The 19,255-nt window shown below is 51.2% G+C and overlaps 1 protein-coding gene across 2 annotated transcripts in view; it reads left to right on the top strand.

The window, feature by feature from the left end:
- PODXL2 (podocalyxin like 2) overlaps positions 1-18,876 on the top strand; it is a 103,823-nt gene extending 84,947 nt beyond the window's left edge. For both annotated transcript variants that reach the window (XM_063941178.1, XM_063941179.1), the window contains 4 exons: positions 4,923-5,079; positions 5,948-6,009; positions 17,067-17,246; positions 18,619-18,876. In XM_063941178.1, the coding sequence (XP_063797248.1) occupies positions 4,923-5,079; positions 5,948-6,009; positions 17,067-17,246; positions 18,619-18,813 (594 nt within the window). In that variant the 3' untranslated portion in view covers positions 18,814-18,876. The remainder of the gene's footprint in view (positions 1-4,922; positions 5,080-5,947; positions 6,010-17,066; positions 17,247-18,618) is intronic.
- Positions 18,877-19,255: the final 379 nt, after the last annotated feature.

Below are 19,255 nucleotides of genomic sequence, written 5' to 3'. Positions count from 1 at the left end.
AGGACAGGGGTGACGGGGCCAGTATAGGGTTGACAGGGCAAGCACAGGGGTGACAGGGCCAGGATAGGGGTAACAGGGCCAGCATAAGGGTGACAGGGCCAGGATAAGGGTGAAAGGGCCAGGATAAGGGTGAAAGGGCCAGAATAAGGGTGGCAGGGCAAGGCCAGGGGTGACAGGGACATGACAGAACACAGGGCACGGGAGAGATTGGTATTAGGGACAAAACAGTGGTGACAGACAGATGTGTCTTACCGGAGTCACTGCTGCTGGCTGCTGCTGTTCCATTCCAACCTGTTGGGATCTGCTGCTGCTGGAGACTTGGCATGGCTGACTCTCTCAGGCTGGAGTCCTGCTTTCTCTGCCAGTCCGCATCCCTCCCCCCCTCCTCAGTCACACACCGCAGACCTCGCGCAGCTGCCGGGCACTGTGGTAAGGTGAGACTGGAAATTACTGGTTAGCCCCCAGGAGATGCTGCGGCTGGAGGGAGGAGGGGGTCATAGCATGCACGTTGCGCGGACCTCACGGCTTCCGGGCACTGTGGTAAGGGGAGACTGGGAGTGACTGGTTAGCTCCCAGGAGACGCTGCGGCTGGAGGGAGGAGTGGGTCAGAGCCTGCAAGCAGCTCGGATTTCTGCAGCGCTACCCGCCAGCTAAAGTGTGTGAATGAGCTGGGCGCACTCCACTGCGGGTGGCAGCGCTGCAGCTAGCGGTGGGGTTGCCGGGGCTGGAGATAACAGAGGCAGTATGGAACCTGCACAGCGGCAGGTGCCCCACTAAACTGCAGCTAAGGAGCGTGGAGTGTGTCAGAAAGTGACGCTCCTCCGCACCAGAGAGACCCTGCTGAGTATGCCGATGTGGGGGATCAAGCACACAGTGAGCCGGTGCCCGTCTGTCTGTATGACATACCCCTCACACACCCCCATACCTCCCAAATGTCCCGATTTTCGCGGGACAGTCCCATTTTTTGGGGTCTGTCCCGCTGTCCCACCCGCGGGTCGCAGTGTCCGGCGGTGGGGGGGGGGGCAGTTGGAAAGCTCTTGTACTCGCTGTTCTGCTTAGCAGAGCAGCGGTGAATAGTGGAGACAGAGGGAGAGGGGGCATCAGGGGGTACGGATTACGGGGGGGGGGGGGTTCCAGCAGCAGAGCCGGATTAAGGGGGGGGAGGGGGGTGGCCAGGGGATACGTACCGTTGGCCCCACGGTTTTAGGGGGCCCCCCGGCTGGAGTAGCTCTGTCCCAGCTCAGAAGCTCCCCCCGTCCTGCCAGCAACAGCGGCAGCATTGTGCTACAGTCAGCACATGCTGCTGCATATTGGCAGGTCTGTGGTGTTGCAGGGAGGCAGCAGTCTCCCTGCTTTCTTCTCCCTGTGCGGGTGTGTAGGGGGAGCGACCACGTCCTCTGGATTTAGCCCTAGCTGAGGGGCCAAAATCCCATAAAAAAAATAAAAATAAAAATCGGAATTTGCAACCCACAGCAGGCACAGCAATGAGATAGGGCTCCCCTGTCTCAAGTGCCCTGTGCCCCCCCGGACTCATAATCAGCCCCTGGGGGCATGCCAGCAGCTCACAGAGCGCTGGGCAAGCCCCCTCACTGACGAAAACGGGGGCCCTCCCGTGAAGCCACGCCCCCTTTTCGCCGAGTGTGTTTCCCTCCTTCTGCCTGGAGAAAGCTCCTGCAGAAAGCTGGGAGGTATGCACCCCTGCCTGTGACATGCCCAATGCCCATGCTATCTGCTTCTGCTCCTAGTCTCCTGTAGATTTGGCCAGATCTCTGTGACTCATTTGAATAACTCCGCCCACTGTTGTGACTCCGCCCAGCGTTAGCAAATGAATCACAAGGTCACAGAATAGGGCTATTATATAGGAGATATATATATATCTATATATATCTACACACATATATATACCGTATATACATATATATATATATATATATATATACATATACACATATACATATACACATAGCATATTAAACATGCATACACATATATATATATATATATATATATATATACATACAGTACACGTATATATGCATGTGTATATATCATATGTGTGTGTGTTTATATGTATGTATATACATGTGTGTATATATGTATGCACATGGATATATATGTACTATAATTAAAATAAACTTTTATTAAGCACTTACAAGTTCCACCAGGAAGACAGCGGGCTGCAGAGGACGCTAGACAGTCATTAATAATACTCATGCAGGGATGTTTATGGGTGCTCGGAACCCCCCCCCCCCCCCTGGGTGCGCCATTGGGGGGTGGTGAGGTCAGGTCAGTTGGGGCAAACATAGTGTTTTTAATTTACAGCATTTTAATTAAACAAGTAAATAGTTAAACACAGCTACTTCCTTAGCGGCTCTAGTGTGGTGTAACGTGTATAAGGGGCTTTACCATGGCATAGCATGTATAAGGAGCTCAACCATGGCATAACATGTATAAGGAGTCTACCATGGTGTAATGTGTATAAGGGGCTCTACTGTGGCATAATGAGTATAGGCGGTTCTGCTGTGGAGTAACATGTATAAGTGGCTCTACTGTGGTGTAACGTGTATCGGCGGCTCTACTGTGGCGTAATGTGTATAAGCAGTTCTACTGTGTGGCATAACGTATATAAGCAGCTCTACTGTGTGGCGTAACATGTATAAGCGATACTTTTGTGTGGTGTAATGTGAATAACGGACACTACTGTGCGGTGTAATGTGAATTGGTACTATTCTGTGACCACGACTCTTCCCCATGAAGCCACACCCCTATATTTTAGTTTGGCACGCACTGTCCATATTTTAAACATGGGAGGTACCCAAAGTACATTTTTGCCCTGAACTCTACAAGGTCTAGAACTGACCCTGTCACCAATTTAGGATTTTTAAATATTTTTTATTTTCAAATGTAACATGCACCCACATGTTGGCCAGGACCCTAATTCAGTAAAGGGGTGGGGGGGGGGGGGGGGGGGGGCACAAAACATAAGCTTGCTCAGGGCACTATAGCTCCTAGCTACACCTCTGCATGAATGATATATTTCTTTTAGTGGGGCATCTGCACCCCTGTGCATGGTGGCTGCACTATCCTCCCACACTCTCGGGAGGGAGACCAGCAAAGCAAGTGGACCAGAGACCTCCACACTGGGATCTCCCAAAGGGGTAAGATGCTGCCACCTGTAGTTCTACAAGCACCAGTATACTATGCAATAGTAACATAGTTTCTGAGGTTGGAAAAAAGACAATTTGTCCATCGAGTTCAACCTATTTGTGGTCTCCTACGCTGTATTATTTTTTTTACTAATATTGTCGGTTGCTAATGTCAGCCGTTGTGTTTATTCCTCTTTTTTTAATTTTTTTATAACTATAGTGCATGATTACGCATCATAACCCTGTATAGCCTTATCCATTAGGTACTTATCTAGCCCATTCTTAAAAGTGTTGACCGAGCCCGCCATTACTACTCTCTCAGGCAGGGAATTCCAAACACGTATTGTCCTTACTGTGAAGAAACCTTTACGTCTTTCTGTGCGAAATCTCCTTTCCTCTAACCTAAGCGGGTGTCCACATGTCCTCTGTGTTGATTTTACCAAAAACAGATCCCCCGCAAGCTCCGTGTATTGTCCCCTTATGTATTTGTAAATGGGGATCATGTCCCCTCTTAGTCTCCTCTTTTACAGTGTAAACATGCCTAGCCTTGCAAACCTTTCCTCGTATTCCAGCGTCTCCATCCCCTTAATTAGTTTGGTCGCCCACCTTTGAACCTTTTCTAGTTTCAGGATATCATTTTTGTAGTATGGTGTCCAAAATTGGGCACAGTATTCAAGACGTGGCCTCGCTAGGGATTTATATAATGGCAGTATAATACTCTCATCCCTTGCATCAATTCCCCGCTTTATGCATGCTAATACCTTGTTAGCCTTCTTTGCTGCAATCCTACTTTGGGTACTGCTGCTTAGTTTGCTATCTATGTGAACACCTAAGTCTTTTTCCAGTACAGAATCCCCTAATTTTACTCCATTTAATATGTAGGTGTTATTTTTGTTCTTGCTACCAAAGTGCATTACCTTACACTTGTCTGCATTGAAGCTCATTCTCCATTTTTCTGCCCATGCTTCCAGTTTAACTAAGTCATTCTAAAGAGACTCAGCATCTCCCTCTGTATTTATAACCTTACACAATTTGGTAGCATCTGCAAAAATTGACACCATGCTCACTAGAGCTACTGCTAGATCGTTAATGAAAATGTTGACCAATAGTGGTCCAAGTACAGACCCTTGTGGCACACCACTTAGCACTTCAGTCCAATTTGAAAAAGTTCCATTTACTACAACGCACTGCTCCATATTATCTAACCAATTTCTGGCCCAAGTGCATATTGTGGTACCTAGCCCTAGTTCTTGTATCTTATTGATAAGTCTCATGTGTGGTACTGTGTCGAAAGCTTTAGCAAAGTCTAAAAAGATTATATCCACCTCCTTACCCCGATCAAGGTTCGCACTAACCGTATCATAAAAGCCTAGTAAGTTTGTTTGACATGATCTATCCTTCACAAATCCATGTTGGCTCCTATTAATAACCTTATTGGCTTCAATGAACTTCTGTATACTATCCCTTAGAACAGAATACCTTCCAGTACTTTCCCCACTACATATGTAAGACTTACTGGTCTAGAATTACCCGGTTCAGCTTTACTTCCGTTTTTGAATATCGGCACTACTTCCGCTATACGCAGTGTTAAGTGGAAGGTAATAATGCCCAGCCAATCAGCTCCTAACTGTCAGTTTAATGAAGTGCCGCTGTTAATTTAAAATGGATAAGTGACCAGTTGATGAGAGGCCTCTAGATGAAGCGATGACCGTTCATTCAGGGTACACACACAAGATGCTGTCGCCTGGGGGCCTCATTATTATTATTTTGCTGCAGGAAGAATTCCGATGGCAGAAGGGGCAGCAGCTGCTGACACTGTTAGAGGGTGCGCTGTCTTGGAAATCGGAGCCACCCCAGAGGGAATGGACGGTTTTCCTGAGTAAACCTGAAGATAATGTTAACCACCTACTGATGACAGTCACAGAGGAGGAACGTGAGTCTGATTCCCCATTGTTGTATGTTATCTGATGGAGAGTCCAGCTGGTGCTAGCACCCGGGTCAGGTAGTAGTTTTGGCAAGATCTGTCAGTACTGCACCATATTTACCAACGTTTCCGGGGCCAAGAAGGAAATGGGACAAAACTTGTCACTCCCCATAGTGCTCAGACCACATCCAGATCCACCTAAGTCTTTCAGCCGCGTCTACACCTGAGACTGATGGGGCGTAACCCGGCTGTAATGGGGTGTTCCCATGTTAGGTATGTTTAATGAGAGCATATTGGTGGAACCGCGGGCTGTACAGGTGCACCCAGGTAGTGACGATGACAATCAAACTAAGGGCGCTCATTTACCAACGACTGATAAAACTTGTTGCATATGACAAATGGTGCCTCAGCCAATCAGCTCCCAACTGTCATGTGTTCAGCTCCTTACAGTCATGTGTTTGAAAGATGACAGTTGGGAGCTGATTGTCTGGAGAACCATTTATCATACGTTTTATCATTTACAACGAGTTTTATCACTTGTTGATAATTGTGCCCCTAAGTGTATGGTATGGACGAATATATACGCATTTAGCGCAAAATGTATCCAACCTTCTGAAGAGTAGATAAGTTACCCATAGCAACCAGGCTTCTGGATAGCATTTATCAAGTACATTCTATAAAATGATAGATTAAAGCTGATTGGTTTATTTGAGCAACTTCCCGATTCCCCACTCTACAGAAGGTTAGAGACATGTCCCCCATTAGTTCCATGTACACCAAGCAGCAGTAATCCGTTCTACGCTGCATTAGGTTCTATATGTCTCCTCCAGGTCTTCTTACTTGTCCTGATAACACACTCTGCTTTATTACATTACAGGCGTGCTTCCTGTTACAGACGTGTTCTCTGCACTCGCCGACATAAAGCGTAGTCTGGCGGAGGTGAGTGCTATATGTACCCTATGTCTGCTTTGTGTTTCTGTGTACACAGCACATGCTTGGCCGTGCTACCAAAAGACCTTCCGGTCAGTAGCGGATCTTGCCACGGGCAAGCAGGACTTTTGCCCGGTGCGCCACCTTCCGGAGGGCGCCAGCGCCATCCGGAGGGCGCTGCACCATGGCAAGATCCGCTACTGCCCCAGCTGCCCGCCGCCACTGCCCCCAGCTGCCCGCTGCGAAGGGAACTAGACGCATAGCGTCTAGTTTCCATTCATGGAGAGGACCTTTACTGTGCGGTGACGTCATCGCGCACCGCACAGCAAAGGTCCTCTCCACGAGTACGCGTCTAGTTTCCCTTCGTGGAGAGGACCTTTTGCGGCGCTACTCTACTGGACAGGGGGCGTAACTGACCACGCCCCCTGCATGAAGCCACGCCCCCTATTTCCCGCCCGGGTCGCAAAAAGCGCTGGAACCGGCCCTGCTTCCGGTGAGCGGATTTTGGTGTAAAAGTTATGCCATACATACATATATAACTCCTGACTTCACAGTGGGCTCTTGTCCCTGGATCCCACGTGCTGCACTCGGCCTATCTGACCACTGCCTCGTCCACCTACTCTCTACCTATACACAGAAGCTGAGAGCGATTAAGCCTGTCGTCAAGACTGTTAAGAAATGGACCAATGAGGCTAAGATGAAGCTCCAGGTCTGCTTTGACTGCACAGAATGGGGGTCTTCGAAGCCTCGGCAACCGACCTGAACGACCTGACAGACACTGTCACATCCTACATCAGCTACTGTGAGGACATGTGTGTACCTACCAACACTTACCGCATTTACAACAACAACAACAAGCCCTGGTTCAACGCCCAGCTCAGGCAACTTCGTCGGATCAAAGACAAGGCCTATAGCAGCGGTGACAGAGCACTATACAACCGAACTAAGAACTCTCTGACTAAAGGAATCAGGCTAGCAAAAAAGCGGTTCTCGGACAAGCTGACAAACGATCTCTCCACCAATGACCCCGTATCTGTATGGAAAGGAATGCAATCCATAACCAACTATAAGAATTATTGAAGTCCACCACCATGCACCAAGACCTAGCAGACGAACTGAACCACTTTTATTGCAGGTTCGCAAAAGAAGTCCCCTGCAGCCCAAACAATCACCTCTACGATGCCCCGAACACTGACGGCCAACTCCAGGCACTGCAAGTCGCCCAAGAAGAGGTGGAGGCATTGGTGGTCATTCTGACCTGATCGCACGCTGCAGCTTATCGCAGCGGTGCGATCTGGTCAGAACTACGCATGCGTCGTCGGGTCGCTACAATCGCCTCTGCCTGATTGACAGGCAGAGGCGCTCGCTGGGCGGGGTGGCGGAACGGCGGCGTTTGCATGCCGTTTCGTGGGTGCGGTCTGGCCAATGCAGACGTGGCCGGACCGAATGGGGAGGGGGGGGGGGTGGCGGGCTGTAGCGGCTGCGTGACGTCACACGCAGCCGATGCGGGCAGGGGAGCAATGAGTAGCTCCCGGCCAGCACGCTAAAGCTGCGCTGGTCGGGAGCTACTCTTCAAGTGCAAAGGCATCGCCGCTGTGCGATGCCTTTGCACTTCTGCGGAGGGGTCGGCACTGACATGCGGGGTGGGATAGCCCTGTCAGTGGGAATGATCGTAGCCGTGCTAATTTAGCACAGCTACGATCATCTCGGAATGACCCCCATTGTTCAAAAGGGCCAAACCCAGGAAAGCTCCGGGTCCTGACGGAGTGTCACCATCTGCCCTAAGAGCATGTGCTGGTCAGCTCGCCCCCCATATTCACCAAGATCTTCAACAAATCGCTGGAGCTACAGAAAGTCCCTTCCTGCCTCAAAAGGTCTATCGTCCCGGTCCCCAAGAAACCCTCTATAGCAAACCTGAACGACTACAGGCCGATAGCACTGACGTCTGTGGTCATGAAAACGTTTGAGTGTCTGGTTTTGAATCACCTGAAAACTGTGACTACCCCCCAACTGGACTCCTTACAGTTCGTCTATCGATCGAATCGGTGTGTCGAGGATGCAGTCAACCTGGGCCTGCACTATATTCTACAGCACCTAGACATTCCCGGGAAACCTACGCGAGGGTCCTGTTTTTCAATTTCAGCTCGGCCTTCAATACAATCGTCCCCAGCATCCTCCACCCCAAATGACTTCGCCTAGCGGTCCCAGAAGCTACCTATTCCTGGATAGTAGCGTTCCTAACAGATAGGACACAGGTGGTGAAAGCGGGGGAATTCACCTCTCAAGCGCGGTCCATTAGTACAGGGGGCCCTCAGGGCTGTGTCCTCTCACCCCTGCTCTTCTCCCTGTACACAAATGACTGTAGCTCAGAGGCGCAATTAGTAAAGATCATCAAATTTGCCGATGACACCACCATCATCGGCCTCATCAAGGACGGGGACGAATCGGCCTATAGACGGGAAGTAGACCGGTTGGCCCAGTGGTACATCCACAACAACCTTGAGCTCAACCCCCTCAAAACTGTCGAGATGATAGTGGACTTCAGGAAGAAGTCATCTAGTGCACCTCCGCTAACGATTGCTGACAGTGTGGTATCGCTAGTGGACTCCTTCAAGTTTCTAGGGACCACAATCTCCTGGGACCTTAAATGGGGGTCCAACGCTGACGCCACTGTTGGGGAAGCGCAGCAGAGGTTGTTCTTCCTCAGGCAACTAAGGAAGTTCAACATCCCACAGAAGCTTCTGCTCCTCTTCTACTCCGCGATTGTGGAGTCGGTACTGTGCTCCTCGATACTGGTATGGTACAGCTCCGCCAGCGTGAGGGACAATTGCAGGCTCCAAACGGTGGTCAGAACCGCAGAGAAGATCATCGGGGCCGACCTTCCTTCAGTCCAGGACCTGTACCTGTCCAGAGCTAAAAAGCGGGCAACATAGATAGTAAAGGACCAGCTACACCCCGGCCACAGCATGTTTAACTTGCTTCCTTCAGGCAGGCGTTACAGGGCCGTCCCCGCCGGGTCCACCAGAAGCCTCAAAAGTTTCTTTCCCCAAGCGGTCCGCCTGCTGAACTCCTGAACATTGACTGACTAGACGTACATGTAACTCACTTGTGTCCCTACGGTATACCTATCCGTGTGACTTTACTTCTCCCCCCCCCCCCCCCACCTGCTTATCTGTTACCTACTTGGCTGTTGCATAGCAAACCGAAGACAAGTTCCCAGTATACGCAAGTATACTTGGCCAATAAAGCTGATTCCGATCTAACAGATGACCCTGTACCCCCCACTCTGGCACTGGCCCAGCTTCTTACAGTCCTGGGGTTAATACACACAGGAGATCCCCACATATAGGGGGAGATGTATCAAGTCTTGGGGAGAGATAGAGTGGAGAAGTTGCCCAAAGCAATCAGCTTCTAACTTTATAGTCACTTATCTAACACTGTGGTGAATGTACTATAGGGGCACTTATCGTGCCCACTATAGCTCTTCCTGCTTCGCCTCTTATTGAGGCGAAGCAGGAAGTACTACCGACGAAGAGGCAAAGCAGGAAGTACTACCGACGAAGAGGCGAAGCAGGAAGTACTACCGACGAAGAGGCAAAGCAGGAAGTACTACCGACGAAGAGGCAAAGCAGGAAGTACTACCGACGAAGAGGCAAAGCAGGAAGTACTACCGACGAAGAGGCAAAGCAGGAAGTACTACCGACGAAGAGGCAAAGCAGGAAGTACTACCGACGAAGAGGCAAAGCAGGAAGTACTACCGACGAAGAGGCGAAGCAGAAAGTACTAACAATGAGATGTGCTAACATCTCGGCTGCCAGAGTGGGGGAATTCCACTGCGCATGTGCGAGATTCCACAATCACAAGAGCCACTGCAGGTCAGCACACATACCACCTCTTCGTACATCTCCACCCACAGTCTTTGAAATGTCAGGTCACTGGCGTTTCTATAATGGGTGCACATGGGCCCCTAAGTCCAGAGGGGGCCCCACCGCACACACTGCACCCATTTGTAAAATACTTACCGCTCCGAAGTCCAGCGCCGGCATCCGCAGCGCCGCTAGAACACAGTGAAAATGGCCCAGCGGCCATTTTCACGGCGTTCTGCGCATGCGCAGTAGAGAGATCTCAGGGAAAATGGCCGCCGCCCCATTTTCCCGGAGATCTGCGCATGCGCAGTAGAGTCTGAGCCCTCTAGTGCTCAGACTCTACGGCGCTTCGGGCAGAGAGGAGGGGGCCCGACGGAGGAGGCTGAACACGGGCCTCTTCCTCTCTTAAAACGCCCCTGTGTCAGGTAGAAACTTTATCTCTCTACGGGGTTTGATACACCTCCCTGTGGGTGCAATTATTAAACATTGGAGAGAGATAAAATGGAGAGAGCTGCAGTACCAACCAATCAGCTCCTACCTGCCATGTTACAGACTGTGTTTGAAAAATGACAGGAGCTAAATGGGTTGGTACTTTATCTCTTTCCACTTTATCTCTCCAAGCTTTTATTAATCCTCCCTCAATCATTGTCTTAACCTCATTCCATTGAGATGGGGCTGTAGATGCACCTGAGATACGCTGTAATGTACAGAACAGAGCATAGATATATAGCTTGGAGAGAGGTGACATACCAACCAATCAGCTCCGTGTCACTTTTCATGATGAACTTGGAGCAAGGCCAAGTTCATCATGACACGGGTGGAGAGGAACCCTGTCTGTGTGCCCCATAAGACCCCTGAGGGTGGCAGAGGAACCACAGTGCTGCCAAAAGATTCTCTGGCTGCCACATCCCTTGTAGTATTTCTATGGTCGCATTTTTTTATTTTTTTTTATGCCAAACGAATTCCCTTTATTGTGTTCATTACCCTGTATTGTATTTTTGTGCTTTTTGGGGTTTTGTGGCCCTATGCTGATACTGCCACCTATGGCCTCTCCGATCTGCTGCCTCATGGAACCCATCATGTACCATGTACTTCCGCCCCACCGTATGCTATATCTGTATGCCGTACCTCCACTGTCTGCACACCCTGCCAGCAGCAACCTACGCAGTGTACCCCAGATGGCTGCCGCAGGTGGTTTTTCTGGGACTGTCCCGCAGTCCCACCCGCAAGTCTCAGTGTCCCGCTGTGGGGGCGGACAGTGGGGAGGCCCTCTCTCACCCGCTGCAGTGAATAGCAGAGCACTCGGCATGCCCCCCACAGTGGCAAAAACAGGCATAGCACGTCCCGCGAGGCCACGCCCCCTTATTTGTGTCCCTCCTCCCAACTTCAGAAAGTTTGGAGGTATGGTTTAATGAAATAGAGCCCTAAAGGCTGTGTAAGGAGTAAGTATCATCCATGTGTACAGGACGGGTGGTCTTCTGTTTGCCGGCGGCCGGGCTTCCTGACGACCAGCATACCGGCGCCGGAATCCCGACTGCCGGCATACCGACAGCTTTTCTCCCTCTTGGGGGTCCACGACCCCCCTGGAGGGAGAATAGATAGCGTAGCATGCGTAGCGCGCCACCGTGCCCGCAGCGAGCCCGCAAGCGGCTCATTTGCGCTCGCCCAGCTGTCGGTATGTCGGCGGTCAGAATTCCGGCGCCGGTATGCTGGCCGCCAGGAGCCCGACCGCCGGTATAACATACTACACCCGTACAGGACATCAGCTGAGAAGAGCCGTAGCAGGTAATAGGAAGGAACATCCAGCAGGGGGCAGTGGTTCCCACAACAGAACTCTCTATATCAAGCCTCCCTTTCTAATCCAACCTGAGATGAATATAGGGGGTCATTCCGAGTTGTTCGCTCGTTATTTTTTTCTCGCAACGGAGCGATTAGTCGCTAATGCGCATGCGCAATGTCCGCAGTGCGACTGCGCCAAGTAAATTTGCTATGCAGTTAGGTATTTTACTCACGGCATTACGATTTTTTTTCTTCGTTCTGGTGATCGTAATGTGAATGACAGGAAGTGGGTGTTTCTGGGCGGAAACTGGGCGTTTTATGGGTGTGTGCGAAAAAACGCTACCGTTTCTGGGAAAAACGCGGGAGTGGCTGGAGAAACGGATGAGTGTCTGGACGAACGCTGGGTGTGTTTGTGACGTCAAACCAGGAACAAAACTGACTGAACTGATCGCAGATGCCGAGTAAGTGTGGCGCTACTCAGAAACTGCTAAGAAGTGTCTATTCGCAATTTTGCTAATCTTTCGTTCGCAATTTTGATAAGCTAAGATTCACTCCCAGTAGGCGGCGGCTTAGCGTGTGCAAGGCTGCTAAAAGCAGCTTGCGAGCGAACAACTCGGAATGAGGGCCATAGTTAGAGGGAGATGTATCATAGCTTGGAGAGAGATAAAGTGGAGAGAGATCAACTACCAACCAATCAACTTCTAACTGCCATGGTACAGGCTGTGATTGAACATGACAGAAGCTGATTGGTTGGTAGTTTATAGCTTCTCCACTTAATCTCTCCAAGCTTTTATGAATTAACCTTTACTGGGTCATGAAAGGCACAAGACATGGAGGTAAGAATGTGGAAAAGCCAAAGCGGGTACCTTATATATGCGATCCATAAGACTATGCTACAGATGACATTATAACCCCCCCCTTACAGGAGAATATACAGTACCTCATAGGGGTGTTTTTAATACTTGTCACTCCTCTCCGGGAGAAGCAGCTGGGTACTTTGGGGGGCGGAGCCGGGCTTCCACATCATTAGGCCCTGCCCAAGCCAAGGTAAATCCCGCAATTTGCGAGTTCTCGTGGAAGGGGCGGAGCAAAAATGACATTTTAGTCCCGCCCCCTCCTTACAGAGCCACAAATTGCAGCATTACCTCCCTATCCTGCCTGCTCCAATAGGAACTGGGCGGGATATTGGACGGATACCCAATGTTCCGGTGCTGCGGGGGAGTCTCCCGCAACTTCCAGGAAAGTAGGTAAAGGTCGATTATAATTGATTTCAATCGATCTGAAATTGATTTAAAAAAAAAAAAAAAAAAATCACTATAAATTAATGTTGTGTTTTGGGGGCTATAACCCACTTTTAATAACAAATGATTTCTGATATTGATTTTTAAATGTTAGTAAATGTGTGTTTTAGGGGGACATTTACTAAGCAGTGATAAGAGCGGAGAAGTGAGCCAGTGGAGAAGTTGCCTGTGGCAACCAATCAGCACTGAAGTAACATCTATAATTTGCATACTATAAAATGATACAGAGCTGCTGATTGTTTGATGGAGCAACTTGTCCACTGGCTCACTTCTCCGCTCTTATCACTGCCTAGTAAATGTCCCCCTTAGTCCCTGAAACTCAGCATTGATTTAGGAGTCTATTTATGAAGCAGTGAAAAGAGTGGAGTAGTGAGCCTGTGGAGAAGTTGCCCATGGCAACCAATTAGCTACTCTGTACAATTGTATAGTATGCAAATGATAAATGTTACTTCATTGCTGATTTGTTGCCATGGGCAACTTCTCCACCGGCTCACTTCTCCACATTTTTCACTGCTTCATGAATAGACCCCTTAGTGCGCTTTAGACCGATTTAAAATTGATTGAAACTGGCCTTTGGTAAATATTCCCTATAGTACCCAATCCAAGTTTACTGTCATCTTCTCTATAATTACCTTACCAATGTTCACGAAGGTGAGCCATATTTTTGTATTACCCATGTGCGGATTTTCCTAAAACTTGTATGGCGCATGCGTTACGCTGTGTGTAAGCAGAGAGGCGCAGCTGCGATTGAGACGTATGGTAACAGCTATGTGGTACAGTGTTGGTTCTGTGCAATTACCTGTGTGTCAGGCCTTTTATATATATATATATATATATACTAGATGCTTCATCGCGCCCTACGGGCGCTCTTCACACAGTCGCAAGGGGCTACGCCCCCTTAACCCTTGCATGCCTTTCTGGGGTTTAATATTTGTATTATATGGAGTATTACCTGCATTCCTTTGTTAGTGGTTAAATATTGCACAATGAAAGGGCGTGCGATGGTGAAGGAGGCGCAGCCCCTTGCGACGGCGTGAACAGCACCTGCAGGGCACGATGTACAGAATGTAGCGGGTGCGGGGGGGACTGCGGATGGTGTCTGTAGATGCTGCGGGTGGAGGGGAGGCAGAAGTGGGGGTGGGGCCCGGATGGGGAAGGTTCGGGAGGTGCTGCGCGTGGGGGAGGGGCAGAGGAGTGGGGGATGCAGATGGGGGAGGGGTCCGGAGGCACTGCAGGTGGGGGAGGGGCAGGGGTGCCACGGGTGGGAGAGGGGCAGGTGTGGGGATGTTGTGGATGGGTGAAGGGTTCCGGAGGTGCTGTGGGATGGGTGTGCCGGGGGTTGGGTAGGGGACCGCAGGCACCATGGGTAGGGTAGGGGCAGGTACGGGTGTTGCGGCGGATGGGAAAGGAGGTCCGGAGGTGCTGCAGGTGGTGGAGGGGCAGGTGCGGGGGTGCCATTGGTGGGGGAGGGGTGGGTGAGGGGGGGACCGCTGATGGAGGAGGGTGTCTGCAGATGCTGCGGGTGGAGGGGGGCAGGTGTGGGGGGAGACGTATAAGGGGGGTGAATGGTGGAAGGGGCCTGGAGGTGCTGTGGGTGGTGAAGGGGTGGAGGAGTGGGAGCCACGGGTGGTGTAGGGGGTCTGGAGGCACAGCATGTGGGGGAGGGGTGGAGTGCCGCATGTGGTGGAGGGGAAGGTGCGGAGGTGTAGTGCATTGGGGAGAGGTCTGGAGGCGCTGCGGGTACTGTACATGCCATAAAAGGTAGTTGGAGGGTATGCAGTAACAGGGCCAGGACAGGGGTGACAGGGTCAGTACAGGGTTGACGGGGCCAGGACAGGGGTGACGGGGCCAGGACAGGGGTGACGGGGCCAGGACAGGGGTGACAGGGCCAGGACAGAAATGATAGGGACAGGATAGGGGTGACAGGGCCAGGGTAGGGGCGGCAGGACCAGGACAGGGGTGACGGGGCCAGTATAGGGTTGACAGGGCAAGCACAGGGGTGACAGGGCCAGGATAGGGGTAACAGGGCCAGCATAAGGGTGACAGGGCCAGGATAAGGGTGAAAGGGCCAGGATAAGGGTGAAAGGGCCAGAATAAGGGTGGCAGGGCAAGGCCAGGGGTGACAGGGACATGACAGAACACAGGGCACGGGAGAGATTGGTATTAGGGACAAAACAGTGGTGACAGACAGATGTGTCTTACCGGAGTCACTGCTGCTGGCTGCTGCTGTTCCATTCCAACCTGTTGGGATCTGCTGCTGCTGGAGACTTGGCATGGCTGACTCTCTCAGGCTGGAGTCCTGCTTTCTCTGCCAGTCCGCATCCCTCCCCCCCTCCTCAGTCACACACCGCAGACCTCGCGCAGCTGCCGGGCACTGTGGTAAGGTGAGACTGGAAATTACTGATTAGCCCCCAGGAGATGCTGCGGCTGGAGGGAGGAGGGGGTCATAGCATGCACGTGGCGCGGACCTCACTGTGGTAAGGGGAAACTGGGAGTGACTGGTTAGCTCCCAGGAGACGCTGCGGCTGGAGGGAGGAGTGGGTCAGAGCCTGCAAGCAGCTCGGATTTCTGCAGCGCTACCCGCCAGCTAAAGTGTGTGAATGAGCTGGGCGCACTCCACTGCGGGTGGCAGCGCTGCAGCTAGCGGTGGGGTTGCCGGGGCTGGAGATAACAGAGGCAGTATGGAACCTGCACAGCGGCAGGTGCCCCACTAAACTGCAGCTAAGGAGCGTGGAGTGTGTCAGAAAGTGACGCTCCTCCGCACCAGAGAGACCCTGCTGAGTATGCCGATGTGGGGGGTCAAGCACACAGTGAGCCGGTGCCCGTCTGTCTGTATGACATACCCCTCACACACCCCCATACCTCCCAAATGTCCCGATTTTCGCGGGACAGTCCCATTTTTTGGGGTCTGTCCCGCTGTCCCACCCGCGGGTCGCAGTGTCCGGCGGTGGGGGGGGGGGGGGGGGGCAGTTGGAAAGCTCTTGTACTCGCTGTTCTGCTTAGCAGAGCAGCGGTGAATAGTGGAGACAGAGGGAGAGGGGGCATCAGGGGGTACGGATTACGGGGGGGGGGGGGTTCCAGCAGCAGAGCCGGATTAAGGGGGGGGGGGGTGGCCAGGGGATACGTACCGTTGGCCCCACGGTTTTAGGGGGCCCCCCGGCTGGAGTAGCTCTGTCCCAGCTCAGAAGCTCCCCCCGTCCTGCCAGCAACAGCGGCAGCATTGTGCTACAGTCAGCACATGCTGCTGCATATTGGCAGGTCTGTGGTGTTGCAGGGAGGCAGCAGTCTCCCTGCTTTCTTCTCCCTGTGCGGGTGTGTAGGGGGAGCGACCACGTCCTCTGGATTTAGCCCTAGCTGAGGGGCCAAAATCCCATAAAAAAAATAAAAATCGGAATTTGCAACCCACAGCAGGCACAGCAATGAGATAGGGCTCCCCTGTCTCAAGTGCCCTGTGCCCCCCGGACTCATAATCAGCCCCTGGGGGCATGCCAGCAGCTCACAGAGCGCTGGGCAACCCCCCTCACTGACGAAAACGGGGGCCCTCCCGTGAAGCCACGCCCCCTTTTCGCCGAGTGTGTTTCCCTCCTTCTGCCTGGAGAAAGCTCCTGCAGAAAGCTGGGAGGTATGCACCCCTGCCTGTGACATGCCCAATGCCCATGCTATCTGCTTCTGCTCCTAGTCTCCTGTAGATTTGGCCAGATCTCTGTGACTCATTTGAATAACTCCGCCCACTGTTGTGACTCCGCCCAGCGTTAGCAAATGAATCACAAGGTCACAGAATAGGGCTATTATATAGGAGATATACTGTATATACGATACAAACACTGGTGTTTACTCAGAGATGGTAGAGACTTTGGGGGAGATGTACTAAGCAGTGATAAAAGTGGAGAAGTGAGGCAGTGGAGAAGTTACTATCGAAGTATACAGAGCAGCTGATTGGTTGCCATGGGCAACTTCTCCACTGGCTCACTTTTCCGCTTTTATCACTGCTTAGTACATGTCCTCCTTAAAATGAATGTATATAAATGAGCACAAATAAAGCAGGGCTACGCAGAATTAATAAGAATGAATAATGTAACTAATAGCAGAAATATAATGAAATCTTATATGCCTCCTGCAGATCGGGATTGAAAGCTATTCCAGCGTGGGCAATTGCCTGTCCCTCCCCAGCCCGCCGCGGAGCGATTACGGCAAACTCTTTATCGTCTTGGTCATTATTGGTGCCATTTGCGTTATGATCATCGTTGCAGGGCTCATTTACATATGCTGGCAGAGGCGTTTGCCCAAATTGAAGAACATGGTAAGTGTAATACATAACATGGCACGCGTGTCACACATTGGAGAAAGAGAAGTTGCAGGTTTGGCGATGCATTAGTCATGGATCAGGATTCAGAGCAAAGTACAAGAAAGATGATTTGTGTGTACTATAGACTGTGATATATTCTTTCCTGTCTCTAGTGGACTAAACATTCCTACTGCTGAGGCTTTATGGGGGTCATTCTGAGTTGATCGCTAGCTGAATTTGTTCGCAGCGCAGCGATCAGGCTAAAAATCGGCAGTTCTGCGCATGCGTATGCAGTGCAATGCGCACGCGCGACGTACGGGCACAACGAACGATGTAGTTTTGCACAGGGTCTAGCGATGCATTTCAGTCGCACTGGTTGCCGCAGAGTGATTGACATGAAGTGGGCGTTTCTGGGTGGCAACTGACCGTTTTCAGGGAGTGTGCGGAAAAACGCAGGCGTGCCAGGAAAAACGCAGGCGTGGCTGGGCGAATGCTGGGCGGGTTTGTGACGTCAAATCTGGAACTGAATAGTCTGAAGTGATCGCAAGCGCTGAGTAGGTATTGAGCTACTCTGAAACTACACAACATTTTTTACAGGCGCTCTGCGATACAACCGTTCACACTTCTGCTAAGCTAAAATACACTCCCAGTGGGCGGCGGCATAGCGTTTGCACGGCTGCTAAAACTAGCTAGCGAGCGATCAACTCGGAATGACCCCCTATATGCGTATGTACATTGGGGTTATTCAGAGTAGTTAGCAAACCAAAAAAGCAAGCAACTGGGCAAAACCATGTGCACTGCAGGGGGGGCAGATGTAACATGTGCAGAGAGAGTTAGATTTGGGTGGAGTGTGTTCAAACTTCAAACTCAATCTAAATTACAGTGTAAACATAAAGCGGCACAGAAACAAAATAACCCACCCAAATCTAACTCTCTCTGCACATGTTACATCTGCCCCACCTGCAGATGTGCTCACCACAGGTTCTATTCCCACTCCTCGGGTGTTGTGGACACCCATGAGTGGGAATAGCCCGTTTGCCGGTATTCTGGCTGGCGCCATTGTCAGCAGTCAGGATTCCGGCGTCGGTATCCTGACGGCTGGGATCCGGACTGCCGGCAATATAATTACATCCCTCACAGATGGACAGTGTAATGTACTAAGCATTTTAGATAAGTGGATGGAGATAAAGTACCAGCCAATCAGCTCCTAACTGCCATGCTACAGACTGTGGGGTAGATGAAATAATGAGTGATATTCTTGTTATCACTCGTTACGCATGTTAAACGATGCTCCAACCAATCCGCTCCCTGCTAGTTGCGCACCCTGCTGTAGAACAGGTGCACAGTACTTGATAAATGCTTGCTCTCTCTTCACTGTTTCCGCAAGGAGCTGCATTTCGTGGAGAACGGCTGCCACGATAACCCCACCCTGGACGTGGCCATGGACGGCCAATCCGAGATGCAGGAGAAGAAACCGAGCCTTAACGGCGACACCTCTCACCGGGCGGACGGCTGGGAGACGCTAATCAACAAGACGGACAAGGAGGAGTCCGACACTATGGAGGAGGACACCCACCTGTAGCGACCGCCGGAGACAAAATCCGAGGACACAACTGAAACTCTTATTTATTGATTGTTTGCTCGGGTTATAGATGTTTCACAATCCCTACATGTAACGAGAGCGGACTTACAGCACAGTGTATTGCCGGCGTATGTCGGCACAGACGTATAATAGCACACCGTATCAGTGAGTACTCATCTGCTCAAACCTCCTTTCCCCTCCGACTGGTCCCCAGTTTACAACATTCTGTATTATTGCACTTTATTCCTCCAAAGATCATATTAAGGGCCAGTTCTCCAGGGGGGGGGGGGGGGGGGGGGAGAAAATGCGTCAGTCTCTGCTGTCTCAGAACAGGCGCTGTACCTCTTCCTTGCATTTCGGCATTTGGGTTGGGATTTGTCTCTTGGCTGAACACCCCCCCGAGTCATCTCTTTCCTTCTCCGCCATCCGATTCCTCCCGCAT

This window comes from Pseudophryne corroboree, chromosome 9 (assembly GCF_028390025.1).
Source record: "Pseudophryne corroboree isolate aPseCor3 chromosome 9, aPseCor3.hap2, whole genome shotgun sequence".
In the NCBI taxonomy this organism is placed as follows: Eukaryota; Metazoa; Chordata; class Amphibia; order Anura; family Myobatrachidae; genus Pseudophryne; species Pseudophryne corroboree.
This window is presented reverse-complemented; position numbering and strand designations above follow the sequence as displayed.